General features: G+C 49.1%; 1 protein-coding gene across 6 annotated transcripts in view; it reads right to left on the bottom strand.

Annotated features, from left to right (window-relative positions):
- The window catches only part of TUT4 (terminal uridylyl transferase 4), a 1006035-nt gene that overhangs the window by 55099 nt on the left and 926776 nt on the right, over window positions 1-24160 (bottom strand). For all 6 annotated transcript variants that reach the window (XM_069232665.1, XM_069232664.1, XM_069232661.1 and 3 more), the window contains one exon: window positions 5898-5986. In XM_069232665.1, the coding sequence (XP_069088766.1) occupies window positions 5898-5986 (89 nt within the window). The remainder of the gene's footprint in view (window positions 1-5897; window positions 5987-24160) is intronic.

Genomic DNA, 24160 nt, shown 5'->3' with positions numbered 1-24160 from the left:
TGGTCACTCCGGCTCCGGGAAACCCGCGAAGCACAGAGCAGACCCAGACACAGGCTTCCTACCTGCACCTGAAGATTTTGAAGACGACAAGTGGTGTTGGCTCTGCAAACGGTCTCGAGACCTTCCTCTTGATTGAGACTTATGCAGAGTCGAGTGCTGGGCCGCAATGATTTTGAGGGACCGCTCACTTAAGGCCTTCAGGTGCATGGCCCGGCACTCGGAGCACGACTTCGGGTTGTGGTCTCACTCTAGACACCACAAACAAACCTGATGCGGATCCGTCACCAACATCATACGGTGACAGTCCTCACACGTCTTGAAACCGGTCTTCAGAGACATCCTCGATGCACCAAAGATCTCACTTGAAAATTCAACTAAATGGTCGAACTCTGTCAAAAAGAGACTAGCGTCGCCCTCTACTGATCAGCGTGTAGCACGGAAAGAAAATAACTGACGTCAGTGCGCGAAGGCGGCATCTATGTACCACTCCCGACGTCATCACGGCGACAACGCCTACGACGCCCGCGGAGTCGACCAATGCCACCTACCGACGCACAAGGGTATTACTCTAACAAAAATCTCCAGATCCAGTCTGACACCTGGGGGAAATTCTAAGGTAAGGAATCTGCAACTCAAGGTCTCTATCAGATCATCTATTATAGGATTTCCTTCACTTTACTAAACTTCATCCAGGACAAGCATGCTTTACATCTGGACGCATATCTTCTGGTCAGGCCTTGAGAAAGTCCTGATGATGAAACACGTGTCGGCTGTAAATCATATATTGGAATCATCATGTCTTGTGAAGAACAAATCCTAACCAGCACCAATACGTGTTCAAAACTTTATGTACTTGTCACATATAGCATGAGACCTTTTGGACTTCTGCAGTGTGCCCTGGTAACCTCTGAGAAAATTAACCACAAGTAACATCTGTGGGAAGGCAGGACCGGAACATGGAAATAAGCCTAGTGCAAGTCCAACACTACCATCCAGTCTCCTGGTTCCAGGGCAGATAAAATCTGAGCCAGAATTGGCATTTTGAAGTTCTCCTTCTCGAAGAAGAGATTGAGGGACTGAAGATCTATGATAGGATGGAGGACATCTACCTTTTTGGGTACCAGAAAGTAGCAGAAATAACAACCACAACCTACTCCTGGCACAGGAACCCTCTCTATTGCTCCATTGGCCAAGAGAGCTGTAACTTCTTCCCAGAGAAGTGCCCAGTGATAATCCATTATTAGACCATAGGATTGTGGCATGGATAGAGGGATAGTCTTCAAGGGTATACTGGGAAGTTTGGTATCAAATTTCTCAGCACAATAAACCCCCACTGATGCCAGTGTGGGATTTATTAACAAACGCACAAAGAGGCCCCTGTATTTTACCCAATCCGCTAGTGTAGGACTGACTGGTCTATGACAGCCTGCACTAGCAGACGAGTTTGACCCCATGGGGTGGGGGCATTTGTGCCTTCTGAGGCCAGAAACAAAGCCTGCTCTGGGTGGAGGTGCTTCACACCTCCCCCTGCAGGAACTGTAACACCTGGTGGTGAGCCTCAAAGGCTCAGGCCTCGTGTTACAGTGCCCCAGGACACTCCAGTTAGAGGAGATGTTCGCCCCCAAGACAAGCCCTCACTTTGGGTAGCCAGTTCAGTGGGAAACTTAAGAAAAACAGGAAGGAGTTACTAACCCAGCCAGGAACACCCCTAAGGTGTCAAGAGCTGAAGTGATCCCCTCCCTGCAGAATCCTCCATCTCGGTTTGGAGAACAGGTACCAATAGGGATTGGAATGTGCCCCCCCCCCGCCCCTCCCCAAAGGGAGTGGACACAGGGAGGGTGTAGCCACCCTCCGGGTCAGTAGCCACTGGCAGCTGCCCTCTAACCCCTAAAACGCCCCTAAATCTTGTATTTAAGGGCTTCCCTGAACTCAGCTTGTCAGATCCCTGGCGACCTACAGAACAAAAAAGAGTGCTAAGCTGATACCCCAGCAAAGAAGAAAAGGAGACAAAAACTGCTTTGGCCCGAGCCCTACCAGCCTATCTCCTGCTTCAGAGAACCTGCAAACCAACAGCAACTCATCCAGCGGGACCAGCAGCCCCTGTCCGAATACAGAGGACTGCCCTGCACCTAGAGGGACTCAAGAAGACAGCGGCACTGTCTACAAAAGAAGAACAGAAGACTCTGCTTCTAAGGACTTCCATCTTACTCCAAATGCTTGAGTCCTAACCACTCTGCACCTGACACCCACAGCCCGTATCTAGGTGGCTGAACTATCCAGACAGGGCCCCAAGGCGATTCTGACCGAGTGTCCACCCTGGGCTGACCTCTTCAGCCCTCCACGCCGCCGCCTGCAGAGTGATTCCCGAGGACCCCCTTGACCGCGACTGCCCGGGACGAAGATATCTGATGCCCGGAAAAGCACTGCACCCACAGCCCCCAGACTTGAGAGAAACCGACCAGTGCAGCAATGACCAGCTGGTGGCCCTCCTCCCTACCCAGTCAGTGGCTTGCCCTGTGCCTTGCCTGCAATACCTAAATGACCCCCAGAGTGCCCTCAGAGTTTCTTTGGAAACCAGAGTCCCTGTTTGCACCCTGGTCGCCCCTGTAGGTTTGTGATTGGTGACTACTTGGGGCCCCGCCAGTGCTCCTCTAAACTTCCCCTTGTCTGCCCTCCGACAACGCGGGTACTTACCTGCAAGCAGACCGGAACCGGAGTACCCCCTGTCTACATAGGGGCCTGTGGGAAGTTGGCTCTGTACATACTATCTCAAAGTAAGCGATAGTGTGCACAGAGCCCAAGGGTTCCCCTTAGAGGAAAGATAGTGGCAAAATTAGATAATTCTAATGCTCTATTTGTGGTAGTGTGGTCGAGCAGTAGGCTTATCAGAGGTTAGTTGTAAGCATTTGTTGTACACACACAGGCAATAAATGAGGAACACACACTCAAAGACTTAACTCCAGGCAATAGTTTTTATATAGAAAAATATACTTTCTTAATTTATTTTTAGAACCACAAGTTCAATATTTGAAGTAAATACATAAAATACAAGGTACTCCACACAGTTAAGTTAGGAACTTTGAATTAGAGCAATAACATATACAGTTTTTGTTAAAATGGCAATAAGCTATTTAAAAAGTGGACCTAGTGCAAAAATCAACAGTTCCTGGGGGAGGTAAGTGATGGTTAGTTTGTGAAGTAAGTAAGACACTTACAAGTCTTAGTTCCTGGGCCTAGGCAGCCCACCTTTGGGCGCTCAAGGCAACCCCAAAGTTACCATACCAGCAGCTGAGGGCCGGTCAGGCGTAGAGGTCAAAGAGGTGCCCAAAACACATAGGCGCTTATGTATAGGTTTCAACTGAGGGACCCGGGGGTCACTCTAGCGGTATAGGCAGGCACATGGGGGGGGCTTCTTGGGACAGCCACCGGCTGGGCTAGGCAGAGGGTTGCCTGGGCGTCACTCCTGCACTGAGGTTTGGTTCCTTGAGGTCCTGGGGGCTGCGGGTGCAGTGCTTGGTCCAGGCGTCGGGTCCCTTGTTACAGGCAGTCGCAGTCAGGGGGAGCCTCTGGATTCTCTCTGGTGTCGCTGTGGGAGGTCCAGGGGGGTCATCTTGGGCTACTCACGGGGTTGCAGTCACCGGGGAATCCTCCCTGTGTTGTTGGTCCTCTGGATCTCGAGCTGGGGGCGTCGGATGCAGAGTGTGAAGTCTCACGCTTCCGGCGGGAAGAGTGAGGTCTTTAAAGTTGAAGACAAGTTGCAACTTTGTTGCAGGTTGTTCAGCAGAGCCGCTGCTCACAGGAGTTGCTTGGTCCTGGGGGTTCAGGGTAGTCCTCTGAGGCTTCAGAGGTCGCTGGTCCCTGTTGGATGCGTTGCTGGTTGCAGGTTTACAACTCAGGAGACAGGCCGGTATGGTTGGGGCCAAACGACTTGTCGTCATCCGTCGTCTCTGCAGGCTTGTAGGCCAGCAGTCCTTCTTTGTAGTTCTGGTTGCAGGAATCTGATTTCCTGGGTTCTGGGATGCCCCTACATACTAAATTTAGGGGCTGTGTTGAGGTCTGGGAGGGCAGTAGCCAATGGCTACTGTCCTTGAGGGTGGCTACACCCTCTTTGTGCCTCCTCCCTGTTGGGAGGGGGGCACATCCCTAAACCTATTGGGGGAATCTTCCAAAACTAAGATGGAGGATTTCTAAAGGAAGGGGTCACCTCAGCTCAGGGCACCTTAGGTGCTATCCTGACTGGTGGGTGACTCCTTTTTGTTTTTCTAATTATCTCTTCCAGCCTTGCCACCAAAAGTGGGGGCAGTGGCCGGAGGGACGGGCATATCCACCAGCTGGGATGCCCTGTGGCGCTGTAACAAAAGGGGTGAGCCTTTGAGGGTCACTCCCAGGTGTTACAGTTCCTGCAGGGGGAGGTGAGAAGCACCTCCACCCAGTGCAGGCTTTGTTCCTGGCCAGAGAGTGACAAAGGCACTCTCCCCATGTGGCCAGCAACTCGTCTGGTTGTGGCAGGCTGGCAGAAACTGGTCAGCCCCACACTAGAAGTCAGATTGGTATTCAGCTGGCACCTCTAAGATGCCCTCTGGGTGCATTTTACAATAAATTCCACACTGGCATCAGTGTGCATTTATTGTGCTGAGAAGTTTGATACCAAACTTCCTAGATTTCAGTGTAGCCATTATGGAACTGTGGAGTTTGTGTCTGACAAACTCCCAGAACATATACCCTTATGGCTACCCTGCACTTACAATGTCTAAGGTTTTCCTTAGACACTGTAGGGGTATAGTGCTCATGCACATATGCCCTCACCTGTGGTATAGTGCACCCTACCTTAGGGCTGTAAGGCCTGCTAGAGAGGTGACTTACCTATGCCACAGGCAGTGTGCCTGAGGGGAGGGCCATGTCGACTTAGTCATTTTCTCCCCACCAGCACACACAAGCTGTGAAGCAGTGTGCATGTGCTGAGTGAGGGGTCCCCAGGGTGGAATAAGACATGCTGCAGCCCTTAGAGACCTTCCCTGGCATCAGGGCCCTTGGTACCAGGGGAACCAGTTACAAGGGGCTTATCTGAGTGCCAGGGCTGTGACAATTGTGGAAGCAAAGGTACAGTTTAGGGAACGAACACTGGTGCTGGGGCCTGGTTAGCAGGGTCCCAGCACACTTTCAAATCAAAACTTAGCATCAGCAAATGCAAAAATTCAGGGGGTAACCATGCCAAGGAGGCATTTCCTTACAGGGACCACGTTATTTTGGCTCCTGTTTGACCTCTGCACCTAACCGGCCCCGTGTTGCTGCTGCTGGCGGTTTGGGGTTATCTTGAACTCCCAACGGTGGGCTACCCAGGCCCTGGAGACTAGATCCGTAAGTTTGTTACTTACCTCAAAAACTGCATTTTATTTTCCTACCCCAGGAACTGTTGAAAATTGCACAGTGTCTACTTTTAAAATAGCTTTTTGCCATTTTAAAGAAACCTGTATGTACTGTTGATTTGATTCAAAGTCCTGGACTTACTTATGCAAAATACCTTTCATTTAATGTACTTACCTGTAAACTGAATCTTGTGGAAAACACTGTTGTTGCCACTGCCTACCACTTATGACACCTTTATCTGCTTGTTTGAGTATACTATGACTGAGTAATTTGGCAATACATTAAAAAATGGGAGGGAGAATGGTGCCAATCAATGAAAAGCATGGATAGGACACAAAGAGAAGGAACAGGAGTTTAGAAAACTGACACTATATTCATCGAGTTCCCTGGTTAAATTGAGATTACTGGATAACTACTTGTAGGAAGAAAATAAAAAGGTACCACTAAGTAATTGTAGTAATTGTCTGTATGTTATGGAGTACCATACAAAGGTATCTTCACGTAACAATATCCTTGATTTAACAACTTACACATTCTGAAGACTGCCTGCTGCGTGACTGTTGTTGACCAGGAAGGATTACTGGCTGTGGATTCATAAGGCTTTGCAACAACTGAGTTACTGAAATGAAAAAGAGAAAAACAAATGTGTTGTTGGAAGGAAGTTAAGAAAGTACCTTATGCTTAAATGACTTATCTTGCAAGTAACTTGTTTAGCAGCTTTATCAGAAAAACAAAAATAAAATAGTATACAAAACGATAAAATGTAAATAACGGAGCATACAGTTCCAGTTAAATGAACTAAAAGCAGATAATAATTGATTAAGCTAAATTCAAGGTTCACCTTATGACATTTTTCCATCTCAAAACATGAACTAAGCAGAGAATCTAAAGTGGAAGCTAGGTGGCACCTACCTCAGTGCAGCTCTACTATGATGCAAGCTGTGTGGCCAACTGTAGCAGTGTTTGTGACTCTCCTTAGATCTAATTATTATTGGCAGATCTTTTGTTGCAGCAGTAGGTCTATGGACATTCATGAAAAGCCACAAAATGTAGTGTGGATGGAGCGGATATTTAGGGGAGAAGAATATCCATGATCTGCTACTAATTACGCTGCAGCAGGCCCAATTTCCACTGTGCCTGCTGCATCTCTGCTGAGGTCTGAGATGTTAACGATATATAAGTTATACTGATTCTGGTGTCCTTGAAAAAGAGTGAGTGCAGGGTGGGGGGGTTTGTTGATCCTTGCTGATGGTGACCAACAAACAAAGAATTACAGGAAGATAACACAATAGAGCAGAAGGCAGGCCTGCTACAGCTGACATCACAGCTAGATGGTGCTCTTTTCTGACAAACAGAGGGACTGAGACAGCTGAACACCTCTGCTGGCAAAGGTACAGCACTGGATCCACACTGACAAAGCACTGGACTACATTTCTGAAGAGTAAGTCTTCAGAGACCAGCATAAGATTTCTAAAGGCTTTAGTGCCTACCTGTAGGGAAGGCTAGACAGAAACCACCCAGTCCCAAAAAGAAAATGCTAATTTGACATTCTTCGTATGGAAACCCACTACAAAGATCCCCTCTTCATAAGCAGGCCTCTGCCTACCTGTCTTATCACCAAATGTCGAAGGTTTCTGCAATCTGAGTTGGAGTATTTACCTAATGAAAATGTTACTTACTTTAGGTAACACCTTATCTGGTAGCGACAATAACTAGCCGCACATTCTTTACCTTTGAATTTCCCCAGGTATCAGACTGGATCCAGAAGATTTTCTTGAGCAGTACCCCTACAGTTGGTGTTGATCGGCTCCACAGTCGTTTGCATCATCAGCGATGGAAGTGACGGCTGTGTCACCTATATAGGCATACCTCGGCACACTGACGTCAGTTACTTTTCCTGACTTTCCATGCCAGGAGCATGGAGCCACAAAGTGCACTGACGTTGATGTGTCCAAACTAGGACCCAGAAAGGGATCATCCCTAACCCTAGTGTAGGAAGTTGGCTCTGTATATACTATCTCAAAGTGAGAGATAGTGTGCACTGAGTCCAGGGGTTCTCCTTAGAGGATGATAGTGGCAATAATAGATAATACTAATGCTCTATTTGTGGTAGTGTGGTTGGGCAGTTAGGCTTATCAGAGGGTAGTGTTAGGCATGTGTTGTACACAGACAGGCAATAAATGCGAACACATACTCAAAGACTTAACTCCAGGCCAATAGGTTTTTATATAGAAAAATATTATTTTCTTAATTTATTTTAGAACCACAAGATTCAGATTTCAAGTAAGTACATAAATTGTAAAGTACTTGGCATAGGTAAACATGGAACTTTTAAGTAAAGCAGTAATGGACACAGTTTTGGCAAAAATGGCAATAAACTATTTTAAAAGTGGACACAGTACAAAAATCAACAGTTCGTTGGGAGGTAAGTATTGGTTAGTTTTTCAGGTAAGTAAAGCACTTACAAGTTCAGTCTCCGGGGCATAGGCAACCCACCGCTGGGGGTTCAAGGCAACCCCAAACACCCAACACCAGCAACACAGGGCCGGTCAGGTGCAGAGGTCAAAGAGGGGCATAAAAAACATCGGCACCTATGGAGACTAGTTCCGGTTCCAGTCTGCTAGCAGGTAAGTACCTGTGTCCTCAGGGAGCAGACCAGAGGTGTTTTGTAGAGCACTGGGGAAGGGTGGGTCCCAGACAGGCACACAAAATACACCTGCAGCTGCACAGGGGCTGCCCGGTGCAGTGTGCAAAGAAACCGTCAGGTTTGTGATTGAAATCAATGGAGAGACCCGGTGGTCACTCTGGCGATGCAGGCAGGGCACAGGGGGGATTTTCGGGCCAGCCACCGACTATGCAAAGATGAGGGCCGCCTGCTGGTCATTCCTGCATTGGTAGTTGGTTCCTCTCTGGCCTGAGGGCTGTGGGTGCAGTGCTTCTTCCAGGCATTGGGTTATTTGTTACCGGGCAGTCGCGGTCAGGGGGATCCTCTGGATTCTCTCTGCAGGCGTCGCCGTGGGGGTGCAGGGAGGTCACCTCAGGGTGGACACGTTGTGGGAGTCGCCTTGGGGTCCTCTCTGCATTGTTGATTTCTCTGGACGCAGGTTGGGGCGTTGGGTACCAGAGTGTTGGGGACTAGTGCTTCAGGAGTGAGGTGGGAGTCCCTTTAAAGATGGTTTCTTCTTGTTGCTTTGGACAGAGCCATTGTCCCCTGGAGTTTCTTGGTCCTTTGGAATTGCAGGGTAGTCCCCTGAGTTGGCAGAGGTCGCTGGGCCCACTGGATGTGTCGCTGTTGCAGGTTCTTTGAATCTGGAGACAGGCCGCTAGGGCTGGGGCCAAAGCAGTTGTCATCTCCTCCTTCTCTGCGGGGTTTTCAGGTCTGGGGTACTCCTTGTTAAGTCGCCAGGAATCTGATTTCCTGGGTTCAGGGTCGCCCCTAAATACTAGATTTAGGGGTGTGTTTAGGGCTGGAGGGAAGTAGCCAATGGCTACTGTCCCCGAGGGTGGCTACACCCTCCTTGTGCCTCCTCCCTTTGGGAAGGGGGACACATCCCTAATGCTATTGGGCTAAATCCTCCAAAGCAATATGGAGGATATTCCAAGGAGGGAGTCACTTCAGCTCTGGTCACCTTAGGGGTGGACCTGGCTGAGGGGGTGACTCCTCCTTGTTTTTCTCGTTATCTCCCTAGACTTGCCACCAAAAGTGGGGGCTGTGTCCGGGGGGCAGGCATCTCCACTAGCTGGAGTGCCCTGGGGCACTGTAACACAAAGCCTGAGCCTTTGAGGCTCACTGCTAGGTGTTACAGTTCTTGCAGGGGGGGAGACTTGCAGACTCCACCCAGTGCAGGCTTTGTTTCTGGCCTGAGAGAGCACAAATGCTCTCACCAAAGGAGGTCAGAAACTCATCCCTCACTGGCAGGCTGGCACAGATCAGTCAGTCTTGCACTGAAGGATTGGGTAAAAATACAGGGGACATCTCTAAGATACCCTCTGTGTGCATTTTGTAATAAATCCAACACTGGCATCAGTGTGGGTTTATTATTCTGAGAAGTTTGATACCAAACTTCCCAGTATTCAGTGTAGCCATTATGGAGCTGTGGAGTTCGTTTTGACAAACTCCCAGACCCTATACTTAATATGGCCACCTGTACTTACAATGTCTAAGAATGGACTTCGACACTGTAGGGGCATATTGCTCATGCTGTTATGCCCTCACCTGTGGAATAGTGCACCCTGTCTTAGGGCCCTGTGCCACTGGAAGTATTTTGTGGGCATGGCATCGTAAGGGGGATACCATGTCGACTTTACCTTTTTCTCGCCACCAACACACATAATCTGTAATTGCAGTGTGCATGTGTTAGTTGAGGAGTCTCTTAGGGTGGCACAACAGATGCTACAGCCCTTAGGGACCTTCCATGGTCACAGGGCCCTTGGTACCACTGGTACCTTTTACAAGGGACTTATCGGTGTGCCAGGGGTGTGCCGATTGTGGAAACAATGGTACATTTCTAGTGAAAGAACACTGGTGCTGGGGCCCGGTTAGCAGGGCCCCAGCGCACTCTCAGTCAAGTCAGCATCAATATCAGGAAAAAAGTGGAGGGTAACTGCAACAAGGAGACATTTTCCTACACCTAGAAATCTGCCCGAAGAGGTCGGTAAGCAATCCCTGGCTAGATATTGTCTCTACCACATTAGACATTACCAAAGGTAAATAACTTGATCATCTGATGGACTCCTATCTGCAGGTTCCTTACCTTTGAATAGATACCGAAACAATGCCAACACTGGTGTGTGGGACTACAGACACATTTAAATTAGGAAGTCCTTCAGGAGCGAATGGGCTGAATACCCATCCCTGTGGACCTGACTGTCCAGGAAGTAATGCTTGGTAAACATGTGCAGGGAAGCCCAAGCTGCTGCCTGGCAGAGGTCCAGGACTGGGACTACACGTGCTAACGTAGTGGTCCCAGCTTTAGCTCTGGTAGAATGAGTCAGCAAGCCCTCAGGGGTTTGTTTCTTGGCCAATGCATAGCAAATTTTGATGCAAAAAACGACCCATCCGGAGATGGTCGGTTTCTGCACTGCCCGACCTTTCTTCACACCAACATACCCTACAAAAAGTTGGTGGTCCACCCAGACTCTTGTGCGATCAAGGTGGAACGAAAACACTCTTCTAGGGTCCAGACAGTGGAGCCGCTCCTCTTCTTTGGAGTGATGTGGCAGTGCGCAGAAAGTGGGCAAGGTGACGGAATGTCCCACATAAAATGGTATCAACACTCTGGGGGGGAAAAAGGCCCTATTGCGAAGTACCAGTTTGTCTGGAAAAACAGACAAATAGGGAAGCTTGCATGATAAAGCCTTCAGCTCACTCACCCTCCAGATAGATGTTATTGCCACAAGACATGCTGTTTTGATGGTGAGCAGCTGAAGGGGACACACATCAGGAACACGAGGCCCAAGTTAAGGTCCCACTGAGGCATAATAAAAGGAGAAGGGGGGGAAATATATGAACAAGACACTTTAAATATCGATTTACAAAGGTGGCTAAATAAGTGGGGTTGGTCAGGCAGCTGCAAGAAGGCAGACAGAGAAGAAAGGTAACCCTTCAGAGTGCCCAAAGCAGAGTTCTGCTGTACAAGAGTAAGAATACAAAGAAGATCAGAAAGGGAAGCAGAGAGTGGGTCAATTGACTTTTCCGTACAGTATATTACAAATTCCTTCCAACGGCAGGCATATACTGTCTTGGTAGAAGGACACCAGGCTGCCAAGATAACATTGTCTACTTCGGGAGGAAGGTGAAAAGCTGTCAACTCTCGCCGCCTAATCTCCACACAAAAAGATGTAGATTTCAAAGGTTCGGGTGGAGGACTTTTCCCTGGTGCTGTGAAAAAGATCCTCCCGAAGGGGCAGTCTGACTGGAGGATCGAGGCTCACGTGAAGAAGCTTGGGATGCTATAGTCTCCATGCCCAGTCAGGAGCAACAAGGATGACTTGAGGCAGGTCATTCCTGATCTTCTTGAGAACTCTGGGCAGTAATGGTATGAGCTCCACTTGAGATAAAACGTGCCTTTGAGCAAGAGCTGCTTTGGAAACTCCAGCCCGCAAAACTGCTGACATTGGGAGTTCTCCGCAGAGGCGAACAGATCTAACCAAGGGTCCCTCCACTCCTGAAAGATATCTTGCGCCGCCTGCGGGTGGAGATGCCATTTGTGATCTGCTAGGCATCGATGGCTGAGTTTGTCCATGCTGGTGTTCAGGGAACCTGCCAGATGTTGAACCATCATAGATATGCCATGCTGGTCAAGTCATGTTCAGAGGTGCTAAGCCTCCTGGCAGAGGGTCCACAACCCCACCCCACCCTGTTTGTTGCAGTACCACATGGCAGTCGTGTTGTCTGTGAACACCTGCACTAGACTTACCTTGATGGAGGATAGAAAGGCTTTCAATGCTAGTCAGATTGCACAGAGCTCCAGCAAGCTGAGGTGGAGTCTGGATTCAGCCGGATAGAAGAGTACTCTGATCTCCTCCTCTCCCAGGTGGCCACCCCATCCCAGGAGCGACGCATCCTTCACTACCGTGAAATCTGGTTGGGGAAGGGGTCTGCCTATGACCCAATTGGGGTTGGTTAGCAACCACTGCAGGTCCTTTGCAGTTCCCTCGGAGATGTGATAATGTCTGAGACATTCCCCTGATGCTGCTCCCACTGGAACTTCAGGTCCCACTCCATAGTCCACATATGTCATCTGGCACGTCTCACCAGCAGGATGCAGGAGGCCATGAGACCCAGCAGACTCAAGAGTCAGTCTCACTAACACCAAGGATAAAGGCACAAACAGTGGTATAATAGCCTGAGTATCCCGGATCGCTGTTCAGGACAGGCCCGAAACTGCACTGTGCCCAGAACAGCTCTGATAAAAAAAGGAGCATCTGAGAGGGAGTCAGGTGTGACATTGGCACGTTTAAACTGAGTCCCAGCGAATACAGGAGGTCCACCATAGTCTGGAGGTGGGAGACAGCCTGGGTCGAGCCTGCTTTCAACAGCCAGTCGTCAAGATAAGGGAAGACTGAAACACCTGATCTTTGCAGATGACCTGCGACCACCGTCCATCATCTTGGTGAACACCTGAAGGGCGCTGGTAAGGCTGATAGGGAGCATGATGAACTGAAAGTGATCATGGCCTACCCTGAACCGCAGGTAGCACTGATTGGGGGGGGGGGGGGGGGGAGGAGGGGGGTCAGGACGGGGATGTGAAAATAGAGGTCCTGCAAGACCAACCCTACTATCCAGACTTTAGGTTCCAGGTAGACAAGATGGTAGCCAATTTGAGCATCCCGAATTTCCCCTTTCTGAGGAATAAGTTGAGGGTTCGGAGATGATCCTCCATCAGCTGGTCGTATGATGGAGGTATGGTGAGAGGGGTAGACAGGAAGGGGGAGGCGCAACCCTTCCAAATGATTTGTAAGACCCACCTGTCCAATGTTTTGGACTGACAGAGGTGGCGATAACGGCAGAGTCTGCCACCGACTGGGCATGCATGATCTTGAAGGACAAGATTAGGAGGGCTTAGGGGATGCAGCTGCCATGGGGTTGGTGGTTGTAGCAGATCTCTGGATACCCGTTCCACTTGGTCGGAATAACCGCACACTCACCCATGCATAGACAGGGTAGCGTGCATAGGACGGTGGCTGGGGTAGGGCTGGTGCTGTTGAATGCCCTTCTGTAGCCACAAAAGGGGCAAAAGGCAGACTGGGGGTGACGCAGGGCACCTGAGAGACCCAAGGACTTGGCCGTAGCCCACGAGTCCTTAAAGCGCTTCAGTGGCAAGTCTGCCTTCAATTAATCAATCAGATATTTTTAGAGCGCACTACTCACTCACTGGGTCTCAAGGCGCTGAGGTGTGTGTACTCAGAGATCAGTTGAAGAGCCAGGTCTTGAGGTCCTTCCTGAACTGAGGCAGTGATGGACAGTCTGAAGTGAAGTGAAGAGGCAAGGTGTTCCAACCTTGTGCTGTCAGGTAGGTGAAAGATCTTTGTAGGGAAATGCCTCCCTTGGCATGGTTACCCCCTAACGTTTTGCCTTCTGTTGATGCCACTTATGATTACAAGTGTGCTGGGACCCTACTAACCAGGCCCCAGCACCAGTGCTCTTTCCCTAAACTGTACCTTTGCTTCCACAATTGGCACAGCCCTGACACACAGATAAGTCCCTTGTAACTGATACCCCTGGTATCAAGGGCCCTGTTGCCAGGGAAGGTCTCTAAGGGTTGCAGCATGTATTATGCCACCCTGGGGACCCCTTATCCAGCACATGCACACTGCCTCACAGCTTGTGTGTGCTGGAGGGGAGAAAATGACTAAGTTGACATGACACTCCGCTAAGGGTGCCATGCCCTCAAACACGAACTCCACAGTTCCATAATGGCTACACGGAAATCTGGGACGTTTGGTATCAAACTTCTCAGCACAATAAATGCACACTGATGCCAGTGTGGGATTTATTGCAAAAATGCACACAGCGTGCATCTTAGAGATGCCCCCTGCATGCCAGTCCGACTCCTAATAGAGGCACGCCTGGCCGCCAGAATAACATCACAGACTTCGGAAGGGAGGTCATAAACCATCAACTGTCGCCGCTCAACCTCCACGCATGAAGCCGTAAAGTTGACAGGTTCGGGCGGAGAACCTTCCCCTGCTGCTGCGACAGAAGATCCTCCCAAAGAGGCAGCCTGATTGGAGGACTGATGCTCATTTTGAGAAACTCTGGATATCAGACTCTCCGTGCCCAATCCGGAGACACTAGGATTACTTGGGCCCAGTGTAAGGAAGTGCATCCTTGGGATGGTTACCCCCTGGTGGATGACTACTCCTTGTTTTTCTGATCTCCTCCAGCCTTGCCACCAAAAGTGGTGGGAGTGGACCGAGGGGCGGACATCTCCACTAGCTGGGATGCCCTGGGGTGTTGTAACAAAGTCATGAGCCTTTAAGGCTCACCGCCGGTGTTACAGTTTCTGCAGGGGGATGTGAGAAGCACCTCCACCCAGCATAGGCTTTGTTCCTGGCCACAGAGTGACAAAGGCACTCACTCCATGTGGCCAGAAACTCGCCTGGTTGTAGCAGGCTGGCAGAAACTGGTCAGCCTAGCAATAGGAGTCAGCCCCAGAAGAAAAAGAAAAGAAGACAGTGTAGGAAAGGTGGACAACCTTCAGCCAAAGTTCCAGCAAGCCAAGGAGATTCTGCTCCAGTAGGGGAGAACTCCAAAAGTGCCACTGGTAAAGTCCAACCTGACCCACAAGAAGTCCTGGCTGGTCAGGCAACTGTTAAGCCTGAGTGAGTGGCTCCTCAGCTAACAGAAGAAAGAGTGGAAGAAGAGTGGAAGAAGGGTGTTTACCACAGACAGCACCCAGAAGCCTGTAACTTAGCCCATTCCCTTATAGGTGAAGAGCTAAAGGTGTGGTTCTGGGCACTGACAGCTGTCAGTGGCCTCTGCTGGGTGTTAGCCTTTATAGCTGCACTGCCCTTGGCATGGTGGTCTGACCCATGCCAAATAGCAAGGTAGGCCCCGACCCTGTTGGTCATGATGGGGTTACTCCAGCTATGGGTAACCCCTTTGGGTAAGCTAGGGGTGACCCTGGCTAAGATAAGATTAGCAGAGGTGAATACCTCTAAACCCAGAATAAAGAGAATGGGTGAAGACATTAAACACACAGACAAGAGGCAATTCAGACTAAGTCCTTTCACTGTGGAAGTGGGTCAGTTCCCCAGAGGGAATGACCCGAACAGGGGGATGTAAGTCAGAGTAGGCCCTGCAACAAACCAACCTGTTTCTCCTACTCTTCCTCGCCTAACCGACTAGGAAGACTCTCCCAGCTTTGGCTGAGTCTCCTGGCCTGTGGGCTGGGGGGTGCTTGTGTAGGAAAATGGCTCCCTGTTGCAGTTACCCCCCACTTTTTGCCTGATATTGATGCTGACTTGACTGAGAAGTGTGCTGGGACCCTGCTAACCAGGTCCCTGCACCAGTGTCCTTTCACTAAAAATGTATCATTGTTTCCACAATTGGCACACCCCAGGCACACAGATAAGCCCCTTGTAAAAGGTACCAGTGGTACCAAGGGCCCTGTGACCAGGGAAGCTCTCTAAGGGCTGCATCATGTGTTGTGCCACCCTAAGGGACCCCTCACCTAACACATGCACACTGCCATTGCAGATTGTGTGTGTTGGTGGGGAGAAAAAGGCAAAATCGACATGGCATCCCCCTCAGGATGCCATTCACACAAAATACTGCCTGTGGCACAGGTAAGTCACCCCTGTAGCAGGCCTTAAAGCCCTGAGGCAGGGTGAACTATTCCACAGGTGAGGGCATAACTGCATGAGCAATATGCCCCTACAGTGTCTAAGTCCATTCTTAGACATTGTAAGTACAGTGTGGCCATATTAAGTATATGGTCTGGGAGTTTGTCAAAACGAACTCCACAGCTCCATAATGGCTACACTGAATACTGGGAAGTTTGGTATCAAACTTCTCAGAATAATAAACCCACGCTGATGCCAGTGTTGGATTTATTACACAATGCACACAGAGGGCATCTTAGAAGATGCCCCGTGTAATTTACCCAATCCTTCGATGCAGGACTGACTGGTCTGTGCCAGCCTGCCACAGACGAGTTTCTACCCTCCTCGGGTGAGAGCCTTTGTGCTCTCTGAGGACAAAAACAAAGCTTGCACTGGATGGAGGTGCTTCTCACCGCCCCCTGCAGGAACTGTAACACCTAGCGGTGAGCCTCAAAGGCTCATGCCTTTTGTTACAGCACCCCAGGGCATCCCAGCTAGTGGAGATGCCCGCCCCTCTGGCCACTGCCCCCACTTTTGGCGGCAAGGCAGGAGAGGATAATGAGAAAAACAAGGAGGAGTCACCCACCAGTCAGGACAGCCCCTAAGGTGCCCTGAGCTGAGGTGACCCCTGCCTTAAGAAATCCTCCATCTTGGTTTTGGAGGATTCCCCCAATAGGGATAGGGATGTGCCCCCCTTCCCTCAGGGAGGAGGCACAAAGAGGGAGTAGCCACCCTCAAGGAGAGTAGCCATTGTCTACTGCCCCACCAAGACCTAAACACACCCCTAAATTTAGTATTTAGGGGCGACCCTGAACCCAGGAAATCAGATTCCTGCAACCAACACAAAGAAGGACTGCTGACCTAAAAGCCCCCCAGAGACGATAGAGACGACATCTGACTTGGCCCCAGCCCTACCTGCTTGTCTCCAGACTTGTCTTCAGAGGACTGCCCTGAAACCGAAGTACTAAGAAACTCCAGAAAACAGCGGCACTGTTCACCAACAGCAACATCTTTTCAACAAAGAAGCAACTTTTAAAGAACTCACTCTTCTTGCTGGAAGCGTGAGACTTCACACTCTGCACCTGACGCCCCCGGCTCGAGCTCCAGAGAACCAACACTAAAGAGAGGACTCCCAGGAGAACAAACGCGTGAGTAACCTGAGACGACCCCCCTGTATCCCCACAGCGACGCCTGCAGAGAGGATCCTGAGGCTCCCCCTGACCACGACTGCCTGGTAACACGGAACCCAACTCCTGAACCCAGCACTGCACCTGCAGCCCCCAGGACCGAGAGGAACGAAACTCCAGTGCAGGAGTGACCATCAGGTGGCCCTCTGCCTAGCCCAGTCGGTGGTTGGCCCGAGAAGCCCCCCTGTGCCCTGCCTGCATCACCTAAGTGAGCCCCGGGTCCCTCCATTGCTTTTAATAGCAAACCTGACACCACCTTTGCACACTGCACCCGGACACCCCTGTGCCGCTGAGGGTGTGTTTTGTGTGCCTGTTTGTGTCCCCCCCCCAGTTTTCTACAAAACCCAACTGGTCTGCTCCCCGAGGACGCGGGTACTTACCTGCCAGCAGACCGGAAATGGAGCACCCCTGTTCTCCATAGGTGCCTGTGTGTTTTGGGCCCTCCTTTGACCTCTGCATCTGACCGGCCCTGTGTTGCTGGTGCAGTGACTTTGGGGTTGCCTTGAACCTCCAAAGGTGGGCTGCCTATGCCCAGGAGACTGAACTTGTAAGTGCTTTACTTACCTCAGAAACTTAACCATACATACCTCCCCCAGGAACTGTTGATGTGTGTACTGTGCCCACTTTTAAAATAGCTTGTTGCCATTTTAACCTGTACTGTGTGTACTACTGCTTTAATTCAAAGTTCCTTACTTACCTGTGTGGAGTACCTTGCATTTTATGTATTTACTTCAAATCTTGAATCTTGTGGTTCTAAAATAAATTAAGAAAATATATTAGCCTCGAGTTAAGTATTTGAGTGTGTTTTCCCCATTTATTGCCTGTGTGTGTACAACAAATGCCCTCTGATAGCCTACAGCTTGACCACACTACCAGAAAATAGAGGATTAGAATTATCTAATTTTACCACTATCAACCTTTAAGGGGAAACCTTGGACTCTGTGCACAATATCTCTGACTTTGTGATAGTATTTACAGAGCCAACTTCTACAGTGGTCTTATGTTTCTTCTTAGACTTTCCAGAACACTTCAACTACAAGGGAGATTTGCTTCAGCAACAACTTTGAGAGCGAGACCAGGTCCTAGTCTTCAACTTCAACCTGGAGCAGGACTGGCGAGGTGCTTTCTAGTGACACCAGAGGCACACCTCAACCTCATGGATATCCGTTGCAGACATCTGTTTGTGATATTTCTTACAACACTTAAGCCTTGTGGTTTTAGGTGGTGGTATCCTTAAAACATAGTAAAACTTAAGAAGAAAATCTTTTCAACACAGTGAAGGAAGGTGCGGAGCTCCAGATCCTCGTCCGATGGGTATAAAGCTACAGATTTCTCTCATCCTTCTCGTAGAGGTGGTGGGGTAGCAATTCTCTAAGGACTGATGGAGCACAAAGCTGGCACTATAGGACTATACAGCTGCAGAGTTTGTGCGGTTCAATGTACAAATAAACAGCTCTGTGACTAACAGGCATCATTGGCTATCACCCTCCTGGTTGGCAGCAGAATTTGCAGAGTCACTAGTAGATAATTTAACTCTACCTTGGCAATCACACGCTCAATTTTTATTATTTGGTGATTTTAACAATTGGGCAGAAGTAGCTGTAGGAAACTAGCATCTTTCTGACATAGTTACCCCCACATTTTGCCTGGTGTCAATGTCTTTAGTGGGTAAGTAACGTTTACACGCCACAATTGGCATACTGGTGCACCCATGTAAGTCTCTAGTATATGGTACTTAGATACATGGCATTGATACACCAGGGTTCCCCCATGGGCTGCAGCATGTACTGTGCTACCCATGGGCACCCATGCAAACTGTGAAAACAGGCCTGCTATTACCTGGTTTACATTAGTCATTGCACTCTGACCCAGTAAGTCACCCCTAAGGTAGGCCCTTCAGCCCAAGAGCAGGGTCCACGTTTCTAAGTGTTAGGGCACCCCTGCATGATCAGAGGTACCCCTACAAAACCCAGACTCAATTTTTGGGCTTTTTAAATGCGGGACACCATCTTAAGGTATGTAGTGGACACTGGTCAACACGGGATGTCCAACTAAATAATGGCTTCACCACAACAACTCATGTTTTGTATAAATCATGTTGTAATCATGCAACTACATCAATTTCCCGTGCCGGTTGCATGATACTGTGTACTTTAGGGGTTCCCTAGGGGATCACCCATGTCTGCCTGTACAGCCTTGCAGGGTCTGAATGCCAGGCTGTGCTGCTGTTGACCCAAGACACTGTTCTGCCCTCACACAGCTGCTGAGCCTAACTCAAGCAGGAAAGGCAGTACAAAGGATTTCCTGTAGAGGAGAGGTGTTACCACCTCTCCTTCAGAAATAGGTGTCTCTGGGCTAGGGTAGGGGTGCCTCTCAGAACCACCAAACAGCTTTGAACAGCACATTTGGTGCCCTCCTTTCATGAACTGGTTTACTCCAGTGCAGGAGCCCCTGGCTCTGGCATGCAACCACACAAATGACAGGAGGGTGACCAGCCCCTGGGAGGATCTGACTGGTTAGTCCAGCTGAATGACATCCCTGACCACACCCCCACTGGTTAGGTCACTGCAGTAAGTGTCCAGCCCCCTTCCTGGGTTTCTGAAGGGCTCCCCTGAATGTGGGAACTTAGATTGGACTGTGGAGTTGTTTTTGGAACCGTCTGAAGGCACTTCTGCAAAACACTTCTGCAACCTGGACACTGGAACCACTGTTGGACTTTGCCAGGACCCAAGACAAGACTGCACCTAGTAGCAGGGCTCCTAATGCAACTTTGTCCCATGCGTTGCAAGGGCTCTGTAACCTCCATTGTCGTGCATTATGCAGAGTTACAAGGACCCTGCTGGCACTTAGAATAGTAGGACGGAATCTCCCTTAGAGTGAAGGAGTCACTCCCCTGCATCAGCAGGCACCTCAACGTCCAGTTTGTGGATCCTACTGTTGCATGGTCTCTCCAAGGCTCTACAACATAGGTGTTGGATCTGTGGCCCACCAGAGGTCTGACCTGTCTTATTGAATCTGTGGTCCCTCGCTGGAGCTGCCTGGCTGAAACCCCTGTGCTCCGTGTCTGTCTGTCATTGCCAAAGCTTGTTGGCTATCAGTCCAAAGACCTCCTAGCTCAAAGAAGGCCTAGCCTTCAGCACTATACATTTCCAAGAACAACATCTTCTCTGCAAGTCCTGCGACTTGGACACACCTCTTTGCTGTGCTACTGAGGCCTCCCCGAGCCTCCTTGTGCCTGCTGCCAGAGAGTCCTGCTGGGGGCTCCAATGATTCCTGCTGGCTCTCCTGCTTGCTGAGGGCTGGCCCTGACTTACCTGCAGAGGTTGAGTCTCCTAGACCTTGCTCGTCCCCGAAATTCTGCAACACTCCAAGAAACGCTTCCTTGCATTTGCCAAGGCTTGTTGGTGGTTCTGCTGACCACTGACCCCTCTGCAATTTGACGACCAGCGTGGGATAGCCTGGACTCCACAGCTGCGCTTCTGCGACCACCGTCCAACAAGAATGCATCTCCAAGAAGGGTGGGCATTGGCCCTGTACACCGCTTGGGCACCCCAGGGTGGTCTGGAATTTCTCCCCTCTTTCCTTGACCCTCTTCTTCTGGAATCCATGCCTGGGTTCCAATGACCTGATCCACGGGTCACAGCAACAGAACGACAACCGAGATCTCCACTGACTTCAATGGAAGGTTCGACACGTCTTCACCCTATGCACCTGGGCTCCCTGGCATAGGTACTCCGCTTCTCTGGGTAACCATGGGTAGGGGCACTCTTGAATCTCCCTTGTCCCAAAGGGTTTCCTCGGGGTCCTCTGGGAAGGGTCCTATAACTCAATATCTCCAACCGCGACTTCCATAGGTTATCCTATGGACACCTAACCCGGGGTAATATCTCTGCAAACAGACGCCTGGGGAACTCTGCCTACTTACCTTTGGTGTTCTAGTGCTTCCTCAGTGCTGAGGGTCCTTTGGTGGTAGTTTCAGTTGGTAGTGTTTTTTGCAGTCCATTTTTTAATATATGGTTTTCCCCCCTTCCCACAGGGGCCCATGTTATTTTATTGTTTTACTTACCTGTTTCAGAGTATATTTTTGTATGTTCATATCTCCGGTTAGGAGATGTACCAAAGTTACTTCGGTGTTTGTGTTATAATAAATAATACATTATTTTTTTAACACTGATGTGGTTCTATTCTGTGTGTACATCACTGACTGAACTGTGTGATATCTGCAATTGCTTTACACCCTCCTGGATAAGCCTTAGCTGCTCTCCACAGCTATCCTATGAGAGCTCTGGTTAGCTAGAACATTTTACATTATCACTAAGGGTTTCCTGGACTCAGTACAGTTAGCCTCACCATATATTGAGTCAGCCTCCTACAGTAGCCACCAGCATGCATGCCTAAAATGTAATTACCTTTCTAGCAGCCATATGTCTGGATCAATTTGTTACAGGACCGACTCACAAAGATGGCCATATGTTAGACATGATCTTTGGTCCTACAGAATTAGTATACATAGGTGACATATCTCAGCAAGCTTGGACAGATCAATTTCTAGTTCAACTTAGTATTCCTTTGAAGGGGAACTTACCATCTGACCCCACAAATAATACTTCAACTGTTCTCTCATTGACTGAACTGGATTTAGAGGCACGAAAAAAATAAGCTAGACTACAAAAAATACCCCTCTAAAGAGCGGGCAGGCCTATAAACACTCAGTATAACCTTCCCTCAATACTGTTCTTCCTTAGAAGTATTTAAGAGCTTGCTCACAGCCTTCAGCCTCTTGGTATAATGACGCCTTTAAAATAGCCAAGAGAAGCTGGAAAGAGAATGAAAAACACAGGCTTACCAACTATGACCCTATGAATAAAGTTACACTACTACCACACAGAATAAGTATGAAAAACACAAAACGTCTACCAAAGCTGACATTTTTTGCTAATGAAATTTTCATTACCACAAAGCAGAGAAAGAGATATTTTTATCACCTCAGGCATGTCACATTTATTTGAACATACTCAATCGCTTTGATGGCTTGCCATCACCTTTTGAGGATAAAACACACATCATCATAAATATTCTTGAATATGTCAGTGCTACTTATTTTACCTCTCATATTGTGGATACTAATTTGTGTGCTAAACCATCTATGCTGGTCAGTTCTACAGAGTTCTATCTGGTGCCATCTGAGTTGAATCAGCTTGATCAAACATTTATCTAAATGTGATTTCCTCAGGCTCCCACAAGATATTATCACCCTCAAAATAAGGCCATTACTAATGGATGCACATACAGGCCTTTTTAAGATCTATATGCAATTTACTCTTAGCTATGGGCTCTGTACTTCTAGAGTGGAAACAAGCCTTGGTTAACCCTTTACTTTAAAAAAAAAAAAAAACTTTGGCGGACACTAATGATGTACAAGTTACTTACCTTCGGCAACGATATATCTGGTAGAGACATTCTATTTGCAGATTCCTTACCTTTAAATTTCCTCAGGGGTCAGTCAGGATCCGGAGATTTTTCTTCGAGCAGTACCTCTGCGCGCCGTCAGGTGGCATTGGCCGATTCCGCGGGTGTCGTTGGCGTCATGTTCGTCTTGATGACGTTGTGGTCGTATATAGGTGCCACCCAGGCACACTGACGTCAGTTTCTTTTCACGACTTTCCATGCCAGTAGCGCGGAGCCATAAAGAACACAGAGTGGTGCACCAAAACTAGGGTGCGTAAGGGGAAGTTCCTGTCTCTAGAAATCAGTTTGCAGTGCGGGGAGGATGGGCGGGTCGGTAAGGCATCTGCAACTAGAATATGTCTCTACCAGATATATCGTTACCGAAGTTAAGTAACTTGTACATCTGATAGAGACTTCTAGTTGCAGATTCCTTACCTTTGAATAGATACCCAAGCAATGCCATTCCCAGTGGAGGGCTGCAAACATAGATCACACCAAGAAGTCCTGCAGGACCGAACTACCAAAGTAGCCGTACCTGCAGACCTGACTGTCGAGGCAGTAGTGTTTGGTAAAAGTGAGCAGAGTGCCCACGTCGCTGCCTGACAGATGTCCAGGACTGGAACGCCAGTGCTAGCACTATGGTAGCAGCAGTAGCTCTGGTGGAGTGAGAACGCAAACCTTCAGGAGGATGCTTCTTAGCCAGAGCGTAGCACATTTTGATGCATAAGAGCACCCATCAAGAAATGGTCCCCTTCTGCACCGCCTTCCCCTTCTTCGCACCCACATATTCCACAAAGAGTTGATCATCCACCCGGAAGTCTTTGGTACAATCAAAGCAGAACGCCAATGCTCTTTTTGGGTCCAGACGGTGAAGTCTCTCCTCCTCATGTGAGGGATGTGGGGGTGCATAAAAGGTAGACAAGGTGATGGACTGTCCGACATGAAAGGGTATCACTACTTTAGGTAGGAAAGAAGCCCTTGTGCGAAGTACCACTTTTTCAGGATGTTTGACCAGGAAGGGTGGCTTAGATGAAAGAGCCTGGAGTTCACTAACTCTGATGGCAGAGGTATTGGCAACTAAAAAGACAGTCTTGATGGTTAAGAGCCATAAAGGGCAGTTGTGAAGCGCCTCAAATGGGGCACAAATAAGGTATGTTAATACCAGGTTTAGATTCCATTGGGGCATGATGAATGGGATAGGAGGAAAGATGTATGAGGGCTTTGAGAAACCTCCCAACAATAGGAGATTTAAATAAAGAAGGCTGATCTGGTAACCTCAAGAAAGCAGAGATAGCAGAAAGATATCCCTTAGAAGTGCACAGGGTGAATCCTGCTGGGCAAGGGAAAGAATAAAGAGGAGGATTTGAGAAAGAAGAGCAGATGGAGGATCAACAGATTTGTCGATGCACCATGCCACACATTTCTTCCAACGACAGGCGTATAAAGTTTTGGTTGAGGGATGCCTGTCTGCCAAGATAACGTCACAGACTTCGGGTGGCAGGTCAAAAGGTGTCAAGTGTCTCTGCTCAATCTCCACGCAAGGAGGCGGAGGATGGACAGGTCCGGATGGAGGACCCTCCCCTGCTGCTGCGACAGAAGATCCTCCTGAAGAGGCAGTCTGATCGGAGGAACTCTGGCCATGCTCAACAGCTCGGGATACCAGACTCTTCATGCCCAATCCAGAGCCACCAGTATAACTTGGGCCTGGTCTTTCCTGATCTTCTTCAGAACTCTGGGCAGAAGTGGTACGGACGGAAAGGTGTACAGAAGGCGACGAAAAGCGTCGCCGAGCGAGTGCCGCCTTGGAAACTCCAACGTGCAAAACAGCA

This window comes from Pleurodeles waltl, chromosome 4_2 (assembly GCF_031143425.1).
Source record: "Pleurodeles waltl isolate 20211129_DDA chromosome 4_2, aPleWal1.hap1.20221129, whole genome shotgun sequence".
In the NCBI taxonomy this organism is placed as follows: Eukaryota; Metazoa; Chordata; class Amphibia; order Caudata; family Salamandridae; genus Pleurodeles; species Pleurodeles waltl.
Note: the sequence above shows the minus strand (reverse complement) of the source record. Positions and strands in the feature narration are given on the sequence as shown.